The following is a 19,784-nucleotide window of genomic DNA, read 5'->3' on the forward strand; positions in this document are numbered from 1 at the left end:
AGTAAATAAAATATTTATAGTAAATTTTCCAAAAATTTGCTATGAATAGTAATTTTTCCAAAAATTCACTATAAATAGTAAATTTTCCAAAAATTCACTATAAGTAGTAAATTTTCCAAAAATTCACTACAAGTAGTAAATTTTCCAAAAATTTACTATAAATAGTAAATTTTCCAAAAATTTACTATAAACAGTAAATTTTCCAAAAATTTACTATAAATAGTAAATTTTCCAAAAATTTACTATAAATAGTAAATTTTTCAAAATACCACTATAAATAGTAAATTTTACTATAAATAAGCGATTTATAGTAAATTTTCCAAAAATTTACTATAAATAGTAACTTTTCCAAAAATTTACTAAAAATAGTAAATTTTCCAAAAATTTACTATAAGTAGTCAATTTTCCAAAAATTTACCATAAATAGTAAATATTCTAAAAATAGTAAATTTTCCCAAAATTTACTATAAATGGTCAATTTTTTATATATGGTAAATTTTCTAAAAATTTATTATAAATAGTAAATTTTCCAAAAATTTACTACAAATAGTAAATTTTCCAGCAATTTACTATAAATAGTAAATTTTCCAAAAATTTACTATAAATAGTAAATTTTCAAAAAATTTACTATAAATAGTAAATTTTCCAAAAATTTACTGTAAATAGTAAATTTTCCGAAAATTTACTATTTATAGTAAATTTTCCAAAAATTTACCGTAAATTGTAAATTTTCCAAAAATTTACTATATACAGTAAATTTTCCAAAAATTTACTATAAATAGTAAATTTTCCAAAAATTTACTATAAATAGTAAATTTTCCAAAAATTTACTATAAATAGTAAATTTTCCAAAAATTTACCATAAATTGCAAATTTTCCAAAAATTTACCATAAATTGTAAATTTTCCAAAAATTTACTATAAATAGTTAATTTTCCAAAAATTTATTATAAATAGTAAATTTTCCAAAAATTTACTATAAACAGTAAATTTGCCAAAAAATTGAGTATAAATAGTGAATTTTCCAAAAATTTACTATAAATAGTAAATTTTCTATAAATAGTAAATTTTCTAAAAATAGAAAATTTTCCAAAAATTCACCAAAAATATTAAATAGCAAATTTTACTATAAAAAAACTATTTATAGTAATATTAACAAACATTTACTATAAATAGTAAATTTTCCAAAAAATTACTATAAAAATAAAATTTTCCAAAAATTTACTATAAATAGTAAATTTTCCAAAAATTTACTATAAATAGTAAATTTTCCGAAAATTTGCTATAAATAGTAAATTTTCCAAAAATTTACCATAAATTGTAAATTTTCCAAAAATTTACTATATACAGTAAATTTTCCAAAAATTTACTATATACAGTAAATTTTCCAAAAATTTACTATAAATAGTAAATTTTCCAAAAATTTACTATAAATAGTAAATTTTCCAAAAATTTACTATAAATAGTAAATTTTCCAAAAATTTACTATAAATAGTAAATTTTCCAAAAATTTACTATAAATAGTAAATTTTCCAAAAATTTACTATAAATAGTAAATTTTCCAAAAATTTACTATAAATAGTAAATTTTCCAAAAATTTACTATAAATAGTAAATTTTCCAAAAATTTACTATAAATAGTAAATTTTCCAAAAATTTTCTATAAGTTGTAAATTTTCCAAAAATTTACCATAAATTGTAAATTTTCCAAAAATTTACTATAAATAGTTAATTTCCCAAAAATTTACTATAAGTAGTAAATTTTCCAAAAATTTACTATAAATAGTAAATTTTCTATAAATAGTAAATTTTCTAAAAATAGAAAATTTTCCAAAAATTCACCAAAAATATTAAATAGCAAATTTTACTATAAAAAAACTATTTATAGTAATATTAACAAAAATTTACTATAAATAGTAAATTTTCCAAAAAATTACTATAAAAATAAAATTTTCCAAAAATTTACTATAAATAGTAAATTTTCCAAAAATTTACTATAAATAGTAAATTTTCCGAAAATTTGCTATAAATAGTAAATTTTCCAAAAATTTACCATAAATTGTAAATTTTCCAAAAATTTACTATATACAGTAAATTTTCCAAAAATTTACTATATACAGTAAATTTTCCAAAAATTTACTATATACAGTAAATTTTCCAAAAATTTACTATAAATAGTGTACAATTCTGGATGTGCTCCTTGAATAGTGGACTGTTAATCGATTGTGGTTTCAGAGTCTCCAGGAATTGTAAAATACCAAAAAGAAAAAATGTAAAGAAAACGCAAGATGTCAGGTTTTGTCTGGAACTTTATTGGGATGACAGCTTACCAAGCGGGATGACGATGCACAAGTGAGTTATAAAAAAATACCATTATACATATCAAGTGTACAAATTCGTTAATTCAGCAATTCATTTTAATGGTAGAGAAGGACGAATATCGCTAAGATTAAATTTGAGTGAAAGCTTTCACTGAAGAGAGAAGCAAGGAGTTGCCACTTTCTCTATGCTAGGTAATTCACAATTTCTATTTGATACTTCAGTTATTTCAATTCAATATTTTCAATTTCTTTATGATTCTAATTCAAATATAAAATTAATTCAGTAAATACAATTCAATTATACATATTCATTATATAGTATTGGAAATGACGTAAAGATGGTTGAACAGGGTTCAACATACCGGCCCCCTTGCAGGACTGCAATGTTAAAAGTGACACGCCCCGGAAATTGTCCAGCCAAAAATTGTGCTCTGAGCAATGGGCATATTCGATGAGGACTGGATGAGGCCAGCTCGAAGAATTTTTGGCAATTGGTCATTCGCGACTAGAACTTCCACATTAGATGGTTGAAAAAAATGAGGATCCGCTAGATCATTCAAGTGGTTGTAGATACTGCGAAGCTTTGGTTCTGTTGTGGTGGTTGGAAGTGTACTCATGAAATTTGACTCAACGAGGCAGCTCATCTGAATTTTGACCAATGGATCATGATACGATTCCAAATTTAATGTACAAAATTCTTGGTTATTGCGTCTAGTAGTCTTTAAGTGTAATCGTTCTACCAATGACTTTAAAACAGCTGTCTGAGTATGGCCGGAGTTCAAAAGCAACCTCACCTTGCTGGGACCATCATGAGTTACCACCCGAGCAAGCGCAGTCGGCAGGAACACGTGAGTACGAGGTCGATTACCCAGTCGTTCGTTGAAAAAACTTCGACTTCGTTTAGACTCTCTTGAAGACTGTGCTCTTTGACGGGATTCGTTCGATCTACTTCTCTTCGAGGGGTAGCGTCGTACGGTGGGTGTGCGTCGTTCTAGTGGACGGCGGTCACAATCTCTTGACTTGGATGGGAGCTTAGAATCAACGTGAACAAGGGTGTGGTGGTTCTTCTGACAGACCATGCACTTACTCCTAGAAGGGCACCAATCTCGAGTGTGTGCCGTACATAGGCAATTGTAGCAAAAGCGTTTTTCATGTAATTGTCTTCTTCTCTCTGATACGGACATTTGTAGAAACTTGGAACAGTGTTTAAGAAAATGACGGTCACCACAGACACGACATTTTGGTGTATTTGAAGTTAAGCTGTAAGGTAAGATTTAGTTATTGTGTGAACGGGTTGTTAAGGGATCAAGCAGTTGGAAGCATACATAATTTGACCAAGGGGCGAATTATTGTACCATTTTGTGTACGGATTTCCGCAACACGAACATTTGAATCTTTACCAGTAAAAACTTTGAGAACTCTACCCAAGCACCATTCTGTGGGTGGTAGATTGTCCTCCTTTACTACTACAAAATCGTCCTGTTTCAAATTCTGTTGCAACGTTTTCCACTTATATCTTCTTTGTAACTCAGTCACATATTCACTTTTCCAACGCTTCGCGAATAATACTTGAAGTGTCTTAAGCTTTTTCCAACGGTTCAAAAGAGAAAGATTATCCGAGTATTCTTCTGGCGTAGCTACCAATGGCGAACCTCGAAGCAAATGACCCGGAGTCAATGGAATCAGAGCAGTTGGATCCTCACTTATAGGCGACAAAGGTCTGGAATTCAAAACACTCTCGATGCGTATAAGAAATGTTGAAAATTCTTCAAAAGTAAATTTAGTACTACAAGCAACTTTCCTCAAGTGTGCCTTCATACTTTTTACCGCCGCCTCCCACAAACCACCCATATGCGGGGCGTGAGGCGGGATAAAGTTCCAAGTAAAATCATGCATTGCATATTTTTCAGCAACTGACTTCTCAACCGATCTAAGAAAGTTTCTGTACTCTTGTCGTAGAATTCGGGAAGCGCCCACAAAATTTGTTCCGTTGTCGGAAAAAACTTTTTTGGAAATCCACGGCGGCCAACAAAACGACTAAAGGTAGATAAGAATGCTTCTGATGAGAGGTCAGAACAGGCTTCAAGGTGAACAGCTCTTGTAGAAAGACATACAAAGATTGCAGCGTATCCTTTTTGTAATCTAGCATTCCGCAATCTTGAAGTTTTCAGATCGAATGGACCTGCAAAATCTACACCAGTATTCGTAAAAGGAAGTGAAAAAGTACATCTTTCAGTGGGAAGAGCAGCCATAATTTGATGTTGCGATCGATGTTTGTAAATGGTACAGGTTCGGCATTTTCGAACACAATGACGTATAGCGCTCTTTAGTCGTATAACATAAAATTCTTGTCTAATAGACCGCAGCATGGTCTGATGTTCGGCATGTAAGAGTATTATGTGCGTAAACTCAATTAACAATTTACAATATCTGGATTTCTCAGGTAGAATTATGGGAAATCTTTCATTATAGCTCAAGTCCGAATTAGCTAACCGACCGTTGACACGAAGCAGTTTATTATCGTCCAGTATTGGGTTCAACGAAAGAAGTCTACTTTTACAACTTATTGCTTTACCAGATTCTAAAGCAGAATATTCTTTGGGGAAATACGAAATTTGTGCAAGTTTAATTAGCCTGAATTTGGCGAACAAGATTTCCGTAGCAGAAATGTATGAGTTGAACATATCACAAGTCGCCCTTTTTTGGCATTTCCTAATAAATCTGAAAATGAAACAAACAACTCGCAAAGCTCTGTCAAGTGTAGAAAACCTTTCCAATATATCCTCAAGCTGGACTTGGGTTTGAAATGCTATCACTTTTTTCTCCAGTACTGGTTCGTTGTAGGAGATTTGTTTTGGCCAAAATTCAGGAGATTTTTCCAACCATGTTGGTCCAACCCACCACAACGAATTCGAATGAAGTTCTGATGCCGTACATCCCCGAGTCCCTATGTCAGCGGGATTATCCGATGTTGGAACATGTCTCCAGGTAATATTTCCAATATTATCCAATATCTCGGAAACCTTGTTTGCGACGAAAGTTTTCCAATAAAATGGTGGCTTTTCTAGCCAAGCAAGAGTAATTGTTGAATCGGACCATAAATATATTTCTTTTATAGGAAAGCTCAAATTTTGATGTACGGTTTTTAAAAGTCTCGATAGTAGTGCTGCACCACACAATTCAAGTCTCGGTAGACTTATGGTTTTCAATGGAGCCACTTTACTTTTTGAGGCCAGTAGGGATGATGTTCTGCTACCGTTAGGAAAAGTCGATACCACATATATACATGCACAATACGCTTTCTCTGAAGCGTCACAGAATCCATGAATTTGTAACTTGCATTCAGGTGAATATCGAATCCAACGCGGAATCTTAAGATTCTCAATTTCGGAAAAGTCAGAAATAAAGAAGTTCCATTTATCAAGAGAATGGGGCTTTACCTCCTCATCCCATTCTGTTCCATCAATCCACAATTGTTGCATCAAAATCTTTGCTAGAACTATAATTGGAGCTAACCAACCGGCGGGATCAAAAAGTTTCGCCACGAAAGACAAGATTTTACGTTTAGTTATGGGAGCATCAACCACGGAAAAGTTTGCAACCTTATAGAAAAAATCATCCGTCATTGCATTCCAGCGAATGCCAAGCGTCTTCGTTTCACTAGTTTCTTTGAATCTTAGAAAGTCTTCGTTAAGAAGATTCTCCCGGGGCAAGTGTTGCAAAATTTGCGGATGATTTGCGGTCATTTTCTTTAAAGGAAAACCAGCGGACTGTAGCAAATCGATCAGTTCCATTATATAAGATTGAGCCTCCAAAATTGTGTGTCCACCAGACAGTATATCGTCTACATACACTTGGTTTTCTAAAATTGATGCCGCTACAGGGTGGGTAACTTTCCCGTCCTCGGCGAGCTGCAACAACGTGCGAATCGCCAGATACGGTGCACAACTTACTCCAAATGTGACTGTTTTGAGACAGTAGTCCTGAATTTTCTCAGCAGGGCTCTTGCGAAACAATATTTTTTGAAAAGATCTATCTTCCTCATCCACATAAATTTGGCGATACATTTTTTCAATGTCCCCGTTGAAGACAAATTGATAAAACCGCCAGCGAAGAATAATAAGCATCAAATCATTCTGTAAGGTTGGCCCAGTGTACAAAACATCATTTAAGGAAACACCAGTAGAAGTCTTCTTGGAAGCATTAAACACAACTCTTACTTTAGTGGAGGAGCTTTCAGGTCGGATCACTGCGTGATGTGGCAGATAGTAAGTGGTGTATCGATTATTTTCGAAAGTTTCATTTGACGATGACAACTCCATGTGATTCAGATCCCAGTATTCAGACAAAACCTTAATATATTCAGCTTCGAGTTCTTTAGAATTCTTAAGAGTTTTTTCCATCCTTAGAAATTGCCCCAACGCCGAACGTCGCGAAGGTCCCAACGACATTTCAGGTGGAAGGTCCTGCCGAAATGGAAGTCGCACTACGTATTTTCCATTCTCCAACCGTTTCGTAGTCTTCTGGTAAAACTCATCACACCAAGCGTCGCTATCAGAAATCGGTTTTACAGTCGCAACTTCCTCGATTTCCCAAAATTTACGAACATCCTCGTTCAAAGAATCGTTTGACGTAACCCAAGAAGCGAATGTGGTTACTGTCCTGGGTTTTGGTGGCCCACTAATTAACCAGCCAAATTCCGTTTCTTGCGCCAAAAGACTTCCGAAAACATTTCTCTCAACTCCAGATTTAATAATTGAAGGCAAAACATCACTTCCCAAAAGCATGTCTATTTGGCCAGGTTTGAAAAATGTGGGATCCGCCAAATCCAGTCGACTGGCTCCTGTCAAATCAAGAATTTGAATTGGAGCCCCAGGCATTAGGTGCTTTAGGCTTGAAACAACTATGGCCGACGTGCGTAATTTGAAATTTGATTTCCGAGATTTAAGTGTAACATTGCAAATTTTTGAAGAATTTTTCAAGATGGTTCCACCCATCCCTGAAATTCTCGTAAAGGATTTTCTTGTGGGAATAGAAAGTTCATTAACGACTCTACTAGATATAAAGGATTCTTGAGATCCTTGGTCTATAAAAACTCGAATTGTGAACAAAGTTCCCAAATGCTCCATATCGATTAATGCCGTTGGCAAAATTGTCCCTTGATCTGAGTTGGCAAAATGAGACTGGACATCGTTAACGCCAGCATATGCGCCGTCAGAAGTGGACGGATATTCATCCAACTGAGCATCTATGTGGAAAGATGCCGCTTGATCTTGTGAAAATCGATTATTTAGGGCTCCTGGATTTGACTCTCTCGGATTTCCGTTCTCAGGATAAGGATGTAGCAGCGTATGATGTTTTTGTCTACATTTTTGGCAAACGTGTTCGCTTTGGCAATTTGCAGTTATATGCCCATGCGAAAGACAATTCTCACACATCTTATTTGAGGTAACGAATTGTTGTCGTTTGCTGAACGGCCACGATTTGAATTTAAAACAAGCTCTTACCGAATGGTTTTGCCGACATACCTTACAAGGACGATAATTCGATTCAGAATTGGTATGAAAATTCTGGGATTTATGTGTAGATACCTGAGTATTTGCAGGCTTTCGCATATCCGAAATGGACTCTATCATATCCAATCTTCTTGAAATAAATTCGTCTAACTGACCCCAACTTGGCATCTGCTTGTGGTTCGTTATAGAATTTTCCCAAGCTGTGAGTGTTTCCTCAGGCAACTTGGAAGATACCCAAAAAACAAGAAATGGATCCCACGAAACTACTGAAATATTATACGTTCGCAAAATGGAAAGGCAATTGTTAACCGTGTAGAGTAAGTTTCTTAATCCCTTTCCTCTCTCAGAATTAACGTTTTCCATTTCGAAAATCCTCCTTAATTGGTGGTTTATCAAAATACGCTGGTTTTCGAACCTTTGGATCAGAGCATCCCACGCAAGCTTGAAATTATTATCAGTTAGTGCAAATTGCTTTACTATTTGGTTCGCCTCGCCCCGAGTTTTCGCTCTTAAATGAAATAACTTCTGCGCTGGCGATAATTTGGGATGGTTTATGTAAATCGCTGTAAACATATCCCTAAAACTAGGCCATTTGTCATATCCCCCATGAAACAGTTCCGTATCGCACGGAGGAACTTTCAGCGAAAAGCCAGACTCCTGGGATAATCTAGCGGAAGTTTGGCCTAAAGTAGACTCGGATTGCTGCGCTGACCTCTCCATACTCCTTTTCTCAATTTCAATTAACTCCAACATAGACGATTTGCATTCCTTGTATGATTTACATGACTCTGTAAATTTTGAATGAATTGATTCCTTTTCTTCCTTGGTGTACTCCGGTGTATTCTCAGTCATTGCACTTTCATACACTTGTGTCAAAGTACGCCAACGACGTTCCAGGTCATCCAAATCAACTTGTAAACTTGATAATCTGTGTTCCGAAACATCGGTAGCAGCGAAGTTGGCACAGTAGGTGACCAATTGATCGGAAAAGAAAATGAATCTCTGAGGAGCCATATTTTATTCGAAAAACACAACAATTTTGATGATCTCAACACAGTTCCTTAGAAATCAAAAACAACAATCTGCCGGAGAATTGAAGAAATCAGACGACTCGTGAATTTTTTATTTGTATACTTTTGAAAAATGTATATGTAGAACCACGAAGCTAATTAGTGATAAAATTGCCACGATTACTTTTGAAGATTCGAATGAAAGCAACTTTCATTAGATTTCGAAGAAACACCAAACGGATTTCTTGCTAAAATTTCCGATTTGACAAACTATCGATATATCGCAGCGCAAATTCAGGACATCTCGAAATATCATAAATTCAAATTTCGTATTTCATCGGGTCCCCAAGTATTATCCAAAACCACTGATAAAGTGTTCTCTAAGATCCAACAATAATATCTCTCTTTAATGATTTTGGTATTGATACTAAACATAAAGTAGCCCTTATCCAAAACAGATTTCCTAAGAATGCCGTATAGTTTTCAATGCTAAATAAGATAGTAATTAAGACATATATTCCATTTCTCGAATATCTATTTCACTTCTTATATGAGAACCGATGATCATATATGAATGAACTCCAGCGTGAAAAACCAAAATTACAATAGATATCTCAATGTGAAAATGTTTCCTTAATTTAAAAAAATGTATATATAATTAACATTCAAACTGCTTCAAACTATATTTGAAGCTTCTAATCTATCCAATATCTCAGTTAGTATCCAAAAATTATTGCTCTCAACCAAAATGGTCTTGGTGCATCGTCATCCCGCTTGGTAAGCTGTCATCCCAATAAAGTTCCAGACAAAACCTGACATCTTGCGTTTTCTTTACATTTTTTCTTTTTGGTATTTTACAATTCCTGGAGACTCTGAAACCACAATCGATTAACAGTCCACTATTCAAGGAGCACATCCAGAATTGTAAATACAATTCAATTATACATATTCATTATATAGTATTGGAAATGACGTAAAGATGGTTGAACAGGGTTCAACAAATAGTAAATTTTCCAAAAATTTACTATAAATAGTAAATTTTCCAAAAATTTACTATAAATAGTAAATTTTCCAAAAATTTACTATAAATAGTAAATTTTCCAAAAATTTTCTATAAGTTGTAAATTTTCCAAAAATTTACCATAAATTGTAAATTTTCCAAAAATTTACTATAAATAGTTAATTTCCCAAAAATTTACTATAAGTAGTAAATTTTCCAAACATTTACTATAAATAGTAAATTTTCCAAAAATTTACTATCGATAGTAAATTTTCAAAAAAATTACTATAAATAGTAAATTTTCCAAAAATTTACTATCAATATTGTAATGTATATAGTTTTTGAATACATCGCTATATTATGAAACACATGTACTAATATAAATAAAATTAAAAAAAAAAAAAAACAAAAAGTAAATTTTCCAAAAATTTACTATAAATGGTAAATTTTCCAAAAATTTACTATAACTAGTAAATTTTCCAAAAATTTACTTTGACTAGAAAATTTTCAAAAATTTACTATAACTAGTAAATTTTCAAAAAATTTACTATAAATAGTAAACTTTCCAAAAATTTACTATAAATAGTAAATTTTCCAAAACTTTACTATAAATAGTAATTTTTTCGAATATTTACTATAAATATTAAACAGCAAATTTTCTAATTGAATCACTTCAAAGTACTTAGTAATCTTTTGTCTTCTTTTACCCTTCTTAAAGATTCCAATAATGTTGCCATTTTGGTATCAACTCTTCCTTGAATTCCTACATCTGGCCAAGCAATCACTATACCCACATTTGGTCGATAGCATGATGACATGATTAGAATTAGACCATTCCATTTTTCACATTCATAGCTACTGGACACTATGACATGAAATACGTGAGTGATGGTGTGGTGGTATTGTGTATCTGTGTGGGTGAGGTTTAAGGACACTCTTGGTGAGATGTTGTCATGTTGTATTCATGCTTTGTTTAACAAATGATTTCAATTTCATTAACGCTTTTGTTGTCGAATGATTTAGTGGAGACCATTGTCATTTCGGTAGATGGTCCTTAGATGAAAGCCACTGATGTTGGTGTTGATGCTGATGCTGCTACTGTTGTTGTTGTTGTTGTTGAATGTTGACATTTTTACTGTTGAACTCTCTGCGCTGATGTTTATACACCTCGTCTCTCGGCTATAGCATTCAGTCTTATCTTTAGGAATGTGAAACACTAAGAATGTCCTCTAAGGACAAAACCGTACTCATTTACCAGAGTAGGTTTGACAAAAGCATTGAATTGTGTGTCATCGTTATCCTAAGGCCAGATGAAAGCACCACTAATGCTAATGCTGTCTTCCACTGTTGTTGACATTCGAAGAGGTGCTCTCAACATCGAAAGAATGGGAAATGGAAACGATGGATGATAGTTCTTTTGATGAAATCATCACAAACGATTTTAAGAGCTGTAATGTCGATACAGATATGGACGTATGCCATTTACAAAGCCATTGATTTAAGTGAAAATGTGAAATGACTCGATTTTCAATCCATTAGAAGAATCTCTGGGTTTAAATTAGTTATTGCAGAAAGTGTAAATATGGGCAAATATTTGGCCGAGGCGAATGGCAACATCAAAAGATGGAAAACTTGAATACGCAATCTCAAGCGAAAAGATGATTAAAGATATATTTTTATACGAAAAATATATTTTGCTTATAATAGGTTAGTTCGTGACCAAAATATATTTTTTTATTTAATATACCCTTCAACATAGGACGGGGGGGGTATAATAACTTTGTTCTTCCGTTTGTAACACAAACGAAATATTGCTCTAAGACCCCATAAAGTATACATTCTGGGTCGTGGTGAAATTCTGAGTCGATCTACGCAAGTCCGTCCGTCCGTCAATTGAAATCACGCTAACTTCGGAACGAAACAAGCTATCGACTTGAAACTTGGCACAAGTAGTTGTTATTGATGAAGGTCGGATGATTTTATAAATGGGTCATATCGGTTCACTCGGTACGTATAGCCCCCATATAAACGGACCCTCCAGATTTGGCTTGCGAAGCCTCTAAGAGAAGTATATTTCATCCCATGTGGCTGAAATTTTGTACATGATGTTGGTATATGGTCTCTAACGACCATGCAAAAATTGGTCCACATCGGTCCATAGCCCCCATATAAACCGATCCCCAAATTTGGCTTGCGGAGCCTCTAAGAGAAGCAAATTTAATCAGATCCTGCTGAAATTTGGAACATGGTATTGGTATGTAGTCTCTAACAACCATGCAAAAATTGGTCCACATCGGTCCATAATAATATATAGCCCCCATATAAACCGATCCCCAGATTTGACCTCCGGAGCCTCTAAGATAAGTAAATTTCATCAGATCCTGCTGATATTTGGTACATGATGTTGGTATATGGTCTCTAACAACCATGCCAGAATTGGTCCATATCGGTCCATAATTATATATGACGCCCATATAAACTGATCTCCAGATTAGGCTTGCGGACCCCACAAAGAGAAGCAAATTTCATACGATCCGGCTGAAATTTATTACACGGTGTTAGTGTATGGTCTCTAAAAACCATGCCAGAATTGGTCCATATCCGTCCATAATTATATATAGCCCTTATATAAACCGATCCCCAGATTCGACCTCCAGAGCCTCCTGGAGGAACAAAATTCATCCGATCCGGTTGAAATTTGGTACATTTCGCTAGTGTATGGCCGATAAGAACCATGCCAAAATTGGTCCGTATTATACATATCCCAAAAATAAACCGATCCCCAATTACAGAAAAATCACGATAGCCACTCGAGCCAAAAATTATCTACCAAAATTTTATTGCAATAGAAAATTTTGTCAACATTTTATTTCTATAGAAAATTGTTGTTGTTTTTGATTTGAGCTTAAAACCATGCATCAACTAAACTACAAGTGTAGCTTAACCAACAGAGGAAAATAATGTTTGTCAAATTTATTTGGGCAAAGCCCTATAGACTGCAAGATGGTTGGATGGAGCACGTTTCGGAATTACCACATTCCTCATCAGCATCCTCTACTTGCAGCAAAACTATCAACCAATTATCTGAATAAATTCAGGCAATTCACTAAACCCAAAAGTAAACCTCACTTGAAACTTCCGAAAAAAGGGTTTACATGATAGCCGGCTTATGCCGAAATAAATTCGTACAAAATATTAATAATATTTCATAACAAATATTTCAGGACTTTATTAGAAACTTAGTCTAGTATGTATGTGTATTTATAGTGCAGAGTTTTAATTTCAGTATTTGTAGCTTATGACCATAGCCATATAAGTTTTTGCCGGTCGAATGGAATATGGGAGCTTTATCTAAAAGAAGAAAAAAACAAAACTCTTATAAATAAAATTTTTTGGTTCCTATATCCTTAAATATGAGTCCTACATAAAAAAGTTCTTTCATTATTGACCATTTCCAAAAAAATCAAAATTTCAATAAAAATTCGGGAAAACCCCAAATTTTAATTTTGACAAAACCAAATTTTTTCTAAAATTTTCTATAGAAATAAAATTTTGACAAAATTTTCTTAGAAGGAGAATTTTGACAACATTTTCTATAGAAATAAAATTTTGAAAAAATTTTGTATTTTTTATAGAAAACAAATTTTGAAAAAAAAATTTATAGAAATCAAATTTTGACAAAATTTTCTATAGAAATAAAATTTTGCCACAATTTTCTATAGAAATAACATTTTGACACAATTTTCTATTTTCATTTTTTCCAAATTTTATTTCTATAGAAATAAAATTTGGAGAAAATTTTGTATTTTTTCTAGAACACAAATTTTGAAAAAAAAATATATATATATTATAGAAATTTTGATAAAACTTTCTACTGAAAAAAATGTTGACAAAATTTTCTACAGAAAAAAATTTTGACAAAATTTTCTATAGAAATAAAATTTAAAGGGTGATACGGTCAAAATTTGGTCAATATAAACTTGACGTATTTCTTTCAATTTTGCATTTAAAAAACCTGAAAAACCTAAAAATGCCGTCCAAGCAAAAAGAGCAGCGTATCAAAATTTTGCTCGCGCATCGCGAAAATCCGAGCTACTCGCACGCAAAGCTGCCAAAATCGCTAAAAGTTGCCAAATCAACCGTTACAAATGTAATTAAAGTGTTTGGGGAACGTTTGTCGACAGCCAGGAAGTCTGGATCGGGGGGAAATCGAAAACCGGAAGACGCTGAGACGACAAAGAGAGTTGCCGGTAGTTTCAAGCGAAACCCTAACCTCTCTCTCCGAGATGCCGCAAATAGGCTGGGTGTATCGTCTACAACCGTGCATCGAGCCAAAAAACGAGCCGGACTATCGACTTACATGAAGGTAGTGACTCCAAATCGCGATGATAAACAAAATACGACGGCCAAAGCGCGATCCCGGAGGCTGTACACGATGATGCTGACGAATTTTGACTGCGTGGTAATGGACGACGAAACCTACGTCAAAGCCGACTACAAGCAGCTTCCGGGACAGGAGTTTTATACGGCAAAAGGAAGGGGAAAGGTAGCAGATATTTTCAAGCACATAAAACTGTCAAAGTTCGCAAAGAAATATCTGGTTTGGCAAGCCATTTGTACCTGTGGCTTGAAAAGCAGCATTTTCATAGCTTCCGGGAGTGTCAACCAAGAAATTTACGTGAAAGAGTGTTTGAATAAACGTCTGCTGCCTTTCCTGAAGAAACACGGTTGTTCCGTACTGTTATGGCCGGATTTGGCATCTTGCCATTACGGTAAAAAGGCCATGGAGTGGTACGCCGCCAACAACGTGCAGGAGGTTCCCAAGGACAAGAACCCTCCCAACACGCCAGAGCTCCGCCTAATTGAGAAATACTGGGTTATTGTCAAGTCAAACCTAAAGAAGACCAAAAAAAATTGCTAAGGACGAGCAGCAGTTCAAGGCAAACTGGCTTTCTGCGGCGAAGAAGGTGGACAAGGTGGCTGTACAAAATCTGATGGCAGGTGTCAAGCGTGAGGCCCGGCAATTCGGATTTGGAAAAGCGAAAGCCTAACTGAATATTTTTCCTGAATTTTATACTAATTGAAATTGAAAAAGAAATTTAATTTGATTTTTTAAATAAACGATTTCACCGATTTACACGCGTTTTCCCTTGACCAAATTTTGACCGTATCACCCTTTAGACAAACTTTTCTGCAGAAATAAAATTTTCTAAATCTAATTTTGACAAAATTTTCTATAAAAATAAAAATTTGACAAAACTTTCTATAGAAGTTTGACAAAGTTGGACAAAATTTTCTATAGAAATTAAATTTTTGACAAAATTTTCTGTAGAAATAAAATTTTGACAAAATTTCTTATAGAAATAAAATTTTGACAAAATTTTCTGTAGAAATAAAATTTTGACAAAATTATTTACAGAAATCTAATTTTGACAAAATTTCTATAGAAATAAAATTTTGACAAAATTTTTTATAGAAATCTAATTTTGACAAAATTTTCTATAGAAATAAAATGTTGACAAAACTTTCTATAGAAGTCATAGTTGGACAAAATTTTCAATAGAAATAAAATTTTGACAAAATTTTCGATAGAAATAAAATTTTGACAAAATTTTCTATAGAAATACAATTTTGACAAAATTTTCTATAGAAATAAAATTTTGACAAAATTTTCTATAGAAATAAAATGTTGACAAAATTATTTATAGAAATCTAATTTTGACAAAATTTCTATAGAAATAAAATTTTGACAAAATTATTTATAGAAATGTAATTTTGACAAAATTTCTATAGAAATAAAATTTTGAGAAAATTTTTTATAGAAATCTAATTTTGACAAAATTTTCTATAGAAATAAAATTTTGACAAAACTTTCTATAGAAGTCAAAGTTGGACAAAATTTTCTGTCGAAATAAAATTTTGACAAAATTTTCTGTAGAAATAAAATTTTGACAAAATTTTATATAAATAAAATTTTGACAAAATTTTCTATAAAAATAAAATTTTGACAAAATTTTCTATAGAAATAAAATTTTGACAAAATTATTTATAGAAATCTAATTTTGACAAAATTTCTATAGAAATAAAATTCTGACAAAATTTTCTATGGAAATAAAATTTTGACAAAATTTTCTGTGGAAATAAAATTGTGACAAAATTGTCTATAGAAATAAAATTTTGACAACATTTTCTATAGAAATGAAATTTTGACAACATTTTCTACAGAAATAAATATTTGATAAAATTTTCTATAGAAATAAAATTTTTACAATATTTTCTATAGGAATAAAATTTGACAAAATTTTCTATAGAAATAAAATTTTGACAAAAATTTTCTATAGAAATAAAATTTTGACAACATTTTCTATAGAAATACAATTTTAACAACATTTTCTACAGAAATAAATATTTGATAAAATTTTCTATAGAAATAAAATTTTTACAATATTTTCTATAGGAATAAAATTTGACAAAATTTTCTATAGAAATAAAATTTTGACAAAAATTTTCTATAGAAATAAAATTTTGACAAAATTTTCTGTAGAAATAAAATTTTGACAAAATATTCTATAGAAATAAAATTTTGACAAAAATTTTTTCTATAGAAATAACGATTTAAGAAAAGTTTGTATAGCAATAAAATTTTGAGAAATTGTCCATAGAAATACAATTTTGATAAAAATTTCTATAGAAATAAAATTTTAACAAAATTTTCTATGGAAATAAAATTTTGACAAAATTTTTCATAGAAATCTAATTTTTCGTGTTTTGTTTTTTATTGTTGGTCTGTTCTTCAATCATATTTGATGTTTTGATCTCAGCTTTAAAACCATTGTGTTGACTAAACTACAAGAGTAGCTTAACCAACAGAGGAAAAGAATGTTTGTCAAATTTATTTGGGCAAAGCCCTATAGACTGCAAAATGGTCGGATGGACGCACGTTTCGGATTTACCACATTCCTCATCAGCATCCTCTAATTGCAGCAAAACTATCAACCAATTATCAGAATAAATTCAGGCAGTTCATTAAACCCAACAATGAACCACATTTGAACCTTCCGAAAAAAGGAAAAAGGCATAAGCCAACCAACTTGCGTCTATAGGGCTTTGCCCAAATAAATTTGACAAACATTATTTTCCTCTGTTGGGTAAGCTACACTTGTAGTTTAGTCAATGCATAGTTTTAAGCTGAAATCAAAAAACAACAACAATGCTTAAAGAACAAAAACCAACAATAACAAAACAAAACGAAATCTAATTTTGACAAAATTTTTTATAGAAATCAAATTTTGAGAAAATTTTCTATAGAAATAAAATTTTGACAAAATTTTCTACAAAAATAAAATGTTACCCAAATTTTCTATAGAAAGAAAAATTCTGATAAAACTTCTATAGAAATAATATTTTGACAAAATTTTGAAAAAAAAATTTCTATGGAAATAAAATTTTGACAAAATTTTCTATAGAAATAAAATTTGATAAAATTGTCTATAGAAGGGAAAAAACCATCAACTGTGACTATTATATGGCGTTATTGAAGCGTTTGAATGTCGAAATCGCGGCAAAACGGCCCCATATGAAGAAGAAAAAAGTGTTGTTCCCCCAAGACAACGCACCGTGCCACAAGACATTGAGAACGATGGCAAAAATTCATGAATTGAGCTTCGAATTGCTTCCCCACCCACCGTATTCTCCAGATCTGGCCCCCAGCGACTTTTTCTTGTTCTCAGACCTCAAAAGAATGCTGGCAGGGAAAAAATTTAGCTGCAATGAAGAGGTGATCACCGAAACTGAGGCCTATTTTGAAGCAAAACCGAGGGAGTACTACCAAAATGGTACCAAAAAATTGGAAGGTCGTTATAATCTTTGTATCGCTCTGGAAGGGAACTATGTTGAATAATAAAAACGAATTTTGACAAAAAAAAAAAAATGTGTTTTTCTTTGTTAGACCGGGGACTTATCAGCCAACCTGTTATATAGAAATAAAATTTTGACAAAATTTTCTATAGAAATAAAATTATGGCAAAATTTTCTGTAGAAATAAAATTTTGACAAAATTGTCTATAGAAATAAAATTTTGACATATTGTTCTATAGAAATTAAATTTTGCCAAAAATTTCTAAACAAATAAAATTTTGAAAAAATTTTGTATGGAAATAAAATTTTGACAAAAATTTCTACAGAAATAAAATTTGGAAAAATTTTCAATAGAAATAAAATTTTGACAAAATTTTCTATAGAAATAAAATTTTGGGAAAATTTTCTATAGAAATAAATTTTTGGGAAAATTTTCTATAGAAATAAAATTTTGGGAAAATTTTCTTTAGAAATAAAGTTGTGACAAAATTTTCTATAGAAATGAAATTTTGACAAATTTTTCGTTAGAAATGAAATTTTGACAAATTTTTCGTTAGAAATAAAATTTTGACAAAGTTTTCTATAGAAATAAAATTTTGTATGGAAATAAAATTTTGACAAAAATTTATACAGAAATAAAATTTTGAGCAAATTTTCAATAGAAATAAAATTTTGAGAAAATTTTCAATAGAAATAAAATTTTGACAAAATTTTCTATAGGTATACAATTTGTACAAATAAGTTCAATGCTAACAAAAGCTTAAAATGTTTTTCGTATACTTGTCAAAATTAGTAACAACAACGTGTTTAAAATAATGATACAGCGCTTAAATTGTTTTCTTTATTTTTAGTTCATTTTTGGTTTTCAATGGTAGGTAAAAATCCAAAAATGTGAGAAAATTTTCTTAAATTTAAGTATTCTTAAAATTTGGAATAAAATTTTGTTCGATTATCGTACGAGATAATTCATTTTTGCCATAACGGAGTTTACATTTTTTCTGTGTAGCTTTTTCCAATTGCAAAATATAAAATAATTTAATTTTAAAATATTTAAATTCAGCTTTCTTTTAAAAAACCCACCATTGTTTTCATTCTCTTTAATTTGGGTTCCATTAAGTGACCATTTTTCACAACCATTCTTTTAAACCAAAACGTACACATGCACACACTCACCCATACTCACACTCACCGACAATAACAATTATGTGGCACAGAACTGCTTAATGATATAGATGCATACAAGCAAGAACTTTTAATGGCCAGCCCGTCGAAGGAGAATTAAATCGCTTATTTTAATCCGCAAATATAAAACAAAAACAAGATTTAATGTTTATTATGCAGTTGTTGTATAAGCTTTATTGTTATAATAATTATTAGTTACTTACGTGCGTATTTGTCTCAACCAAGCGGAAAAGGAAAAGTAAACGTAAACGCAAATGTTCACTAAACTAAGTGCTAATTATAACTTTATCATGGTCGACTATGTGAGTGGATGTATTCGCGAAGGCCTTCGAGAAATTATTTCAATGGCTCAAGGAATAATTTTGTGCTGATGATGATGATCGTATACAGAGCGTATGATATGTATTGAAAGCAATTTCAGGTTGCTATCATTTCTAAAGTGCTCGTCTGAAAGCTGACAGATTTATTCCAGTGACACTTCATTTTATTTTTTACAAGCTAATAAAAGCATTTTGATCTATTTATATTCGTAATGGAATTCGAGCGTGATGTGTGGTGCTTTATACCAGCATGAAAACACAGAATTTACTATCGATAGAGGGAATCCTCCAGCATTTATATGTGAAAACATCTTTTATTTCTCGTACTATTGCAAAAAAAATCCACAAAAGTTCATTTATAATTTGTCCGGCAATATATATGTATTAGGGGGGTGTAGATAAATTTGAGGCATTTTTACATTTTTGAATACTTAGCAGTGGCGATTTTACAAGGATATGGGCTAGATCTCGCCAAGATAGGTGGTACCTTGTGGCGTTTGTGACGTCGAGCGACAATTATGACCATATCGGCGATAACTATATGTTATATGGCAGCTATATCTAAATCTGAACCGAATTT

The 19,784-nt window shown here is 31.9% G+C and overlaps 1 protein-coding gene across 1 annotated transcript; it reads right to left on the bottom strand.

The window, feature by feature from the left end:
* Window positions 1-3,624: 3,624 nt before the first annotated feature.
* LOC142225183 (uncharacterized) lies at window positions 3,625-8,849 on the bottom strand. The gene is made up of 2 exons (XM_075294962.1): window positions 4,434-8,849; window positions 3,625-4,356 (listed from the first exon to the last, which is right to left on the bottom strand). The coding sequence occupies exons 1-2, from the start codon at window positions 8,847-8,849 to the stop codon at window positions 3,625-3,627; spliced, it is 5,148 nt and encodes a 1,715-aa protein (XP_075151077.1).
* Between the last annotated feature and the right edge of the window lie 10,935 nt (window positions 8,850-19,784).

The sequence above is a fragment of the Haematobia irritans genome, chromosome 2 (assembly GCF_050003625.1).
Source record: "Haematobia irritans isolate KBUSLIRL chromosome 2, ASM5000362v1, whole genome shotgun sequence".
In the NCBI taxonomy this organism is placed as follows: domain Eukaryota; kingdom Metazoa; phylum Arthropoda; class Insecta; order Diptera; family Muscidae; genus Haematobia; species Haematobia irritans.

What these genes read in the sequence shown, in the direction of transcription:
- LOC142225183 (XM_075294962.1), bottom strand. Translation starts at nt 8,849, where the DNA reads ATGGCTCCTCAGAGATTCATTTTCTTTTCCGATCAATTGGTCACCTAC. An exon ending in AAGGATACGCTGCAATCTTT is followed by an intron (nt 4,357 to 4,433) that starts GTATGTCTTTCT and finishes ATCTACCTTTAG; the next exon opens with TCGTTTTGTTGGCCGCCGTG.